This window comes from Musca autumnalis, unplaced genomic scaffold, assembly GCF_047663935.1.
Source record: "Musca autumnalis isolate F117 unplaced genomic scaffold, ASM4766393v1 scaffold_3, whole genome shotgun sequence".
Classification (NCBI taxonomy): Eukaryota; Metazoa; Arthropoda; class Insecta; order Diptera; family Muscidae; genus Musca; species Musca autumnalis.
In genome coordinates, this window is record NW_027411866.1 from 6,289,658 (window position 1) to 6,292,217 (window position 2,560).

Consider the following 2,560-nt stretch of genomic DNA (forward strand, 5'->3'; position numbering starts at 1 on the left):
AATTTAATGTATCAACTTTTTATGGATGTAGTCAGCTATGCCAAATGGGACTTTTTCCTATTGGAAAAAAGCAATATCTTTAAGGAGCCTGTTAAAGTTTAATTTAAGAGTTTTGGTAATGAAAATATTTTCCCTATCAAATAGAAGGTTTCGTTAATGTGCTAGTTAAAAAAGTTAAAATAAACCCACTGCTTCATATAAAACTTTCTCTGTCTGACCTATAGAGTTTTCAAGCATTTAATCTTGTTAACCGAAATCGGTCCTCTGTGAAGTCTTTGGGTTTTGCTAAAACATACTAATGTTAGTCCCTGTCCACTCTATAGTAATTTCAATGAAATTTTTAATTTTTTGGGCAATTTTGCTTTGTTGCAATATTCGTATGAAACAATCGGACCATTTTCTTTTACTTCCATGTCAAAATTTCAGTGAAATTACTCGTAGTGTGGACCGGGACTTACCATATACTTACCAAACTAGAACGAGACTTGTATTGATAGATCAGATTTAAATTAAATGATGTGCGGTATTCGTCTGGATAGATACCTTCATATAATCTGGCCTCTTATTACAATTTTTTACAGTTTCTAAGTCCTGTTCTAGATATATAATATGCTTATGATAATCATTAATCAAACACTTGTTATCCCATTTCAAATATTAATAAAAATAGCATAACATATTTTGTTACAAAAATTAAAATTCTATTTTTTATTCATTATAATTTAATAAGAATTATTTGTTGTTTAGTATTTCTTAAATGAATTTGTGTTTGCGGGACAATAAAATTCTCAATACTTATTTCAAAATGAGTAATATTTACATAAAAACGTATATCACATAACAGGAATTGACAAAAAGAAATTTCCATAAAAATAAAAAGGTATTAAAACTACATAGTACATCTCTAACTTAACCTAACTTTAATATACGTTCTCCAACTCATGGCGTTTCCAGGACATGATTTAGATAAGCAATATAACATATAGCCAATTTGAGGATTTCAATTTTCGATAACTTCTTATCCGGTGGCAAAGTTGGTAGTAATTTTCTTAACTCTGCAAACGATACATTGAATGCTTCCACTCGTATACGTTCTCGGGTTGCATGGGCTGTGCGATATTTCAAGGTAGCTCTACGTCTTCGCCTCCTTTCTTCCCTAGAAAGACCCACCAACTCCGCTGGATCCAAATGTGTTATTGGAGTTGTACGTCTACGTGGAGCTGGTGTTGGTGGAGGTTGGGGTAAGGATTGAGATAATGATGATGCTGATGATTGTGGTGGTGGCGGTGTTTCACAAACCATCCGTGCCTGATATCTTTTATCAAAATCGAAGGCGGCATAATCTTGATTCTCCACATTATGTATATCCTGCAAATAATAACGGCCCACAGCAATATTTTGTGGCGGCACCAAATGATTTTGGGTCATATCATAAACCATAGCTTTCAGTTTTAGAAATCTGCAAATAAATAGAAGAAATGCATATTGACATTAGTTTTCAACATTAAACACCCACAAGTTGTTATTTTAATAATCAAAATCCTTTGTGTTTATTGTTATCTAGGCAACACACATGCCAAAGGACGAACTAATTGTATTATTTATGGTTTTCATTGTTTGATAAAGCCTTATTTGCTCACTCCCTTAGGGGAAAATTCAAAGGGTTATTATTTGTGCATCGATTATGTGCCTAAGTATAGTGCAAACCACTCAACCCCTTTGTTTGTCCATAAGGAAAGTATTAAATAAACATTGCTGACAAACATCAATATTTACAATCACGTTCACCAATTTGCAGCAAAACGTTGTTATATTTACCCAAGGGTCATATAACTCCAATATGGTTTTCATAACTTACCCAATATGTGTGGTTTTCTGGTTTTCTATTAGAATATCCAATGAAGAAATACCGCTTGCTCCTTGCTTTTGCAATTCTAATTGGAAACTGTAATCATTTAGAAGATTTGCAGCATCTTATATAGGACACACACCCAATGGTTTCATCCCTTATAACTGGAATAAATTTTGTATGTTCTATTGACCAATCAAATTCCAAACGGCATAAAGAAAAATGGCGCTTTAGCTCCGCCCATCACCATCAATTTTGTTCAACATGTTTTTTAACGTTATTGTTAAACATGTATGTTTTTATTAAAAGAAAATATTTTAAATGGAGATTTTTATAAATTTAATTAATTTAATTTAATTTTTTTATTAAATATAAAATAGTAATGCTTTCCTTAATTATATTTTTAATATTTTTGCAAAACTTCTGTCGGGCGCTATAAACTTGTGTATTTGAAACGTACATAATGAACACAGCTCCTAAGGGCAAGTACAACCCTACTGAACACAGCCACTTCAATCCATTCACTCACAGCTGTTGTCAAGGCACAATTATAAGGTAGATGCATGAATTACATCAACTAACAAATTTACAAAAACAACTTTTGGTATGTTCAGGTACTGCAAGAAGCTACTAATTTCTACTATTTTTTCGATAACATAAAGGAGAAAATGTTATCGTAGTAAAAAGTAGTAGCTTCTTGCAGGTTCTGGA

At 32.1% G+C, this 2,560-nt stretch overlaps 1 protein-coding gene across 1 annotated transcript; it reads right to left on the reverse strand.

Moving 5' to 3' along the window:
• Nucleotides 1–810: 810 nt before the first annotated feature.
• HLH4C (Helix loop helix protein 4C) lies at nt 811–2,103 on the reverse strand. Its single transcript, XM_073974576.1, has 2 exons — nt 1,859–2,103; nt 811–1,459 (listed from the first exon to the last, which is right to left on the reverse strand). Exon 2 carries the CDS (start codon nt 1,438–1,440, stop codon nt 940–942), a length of 501 nt encoding a protein of 166 aa, XP_073830677.1. The 5' UTR covers nt 1,441–1,459; nt 1,859–2,103; the 3' UTR covers nt 811–939.
• Nucleotides 2,104–2,560: the final 457 nt, after the last annotated feature.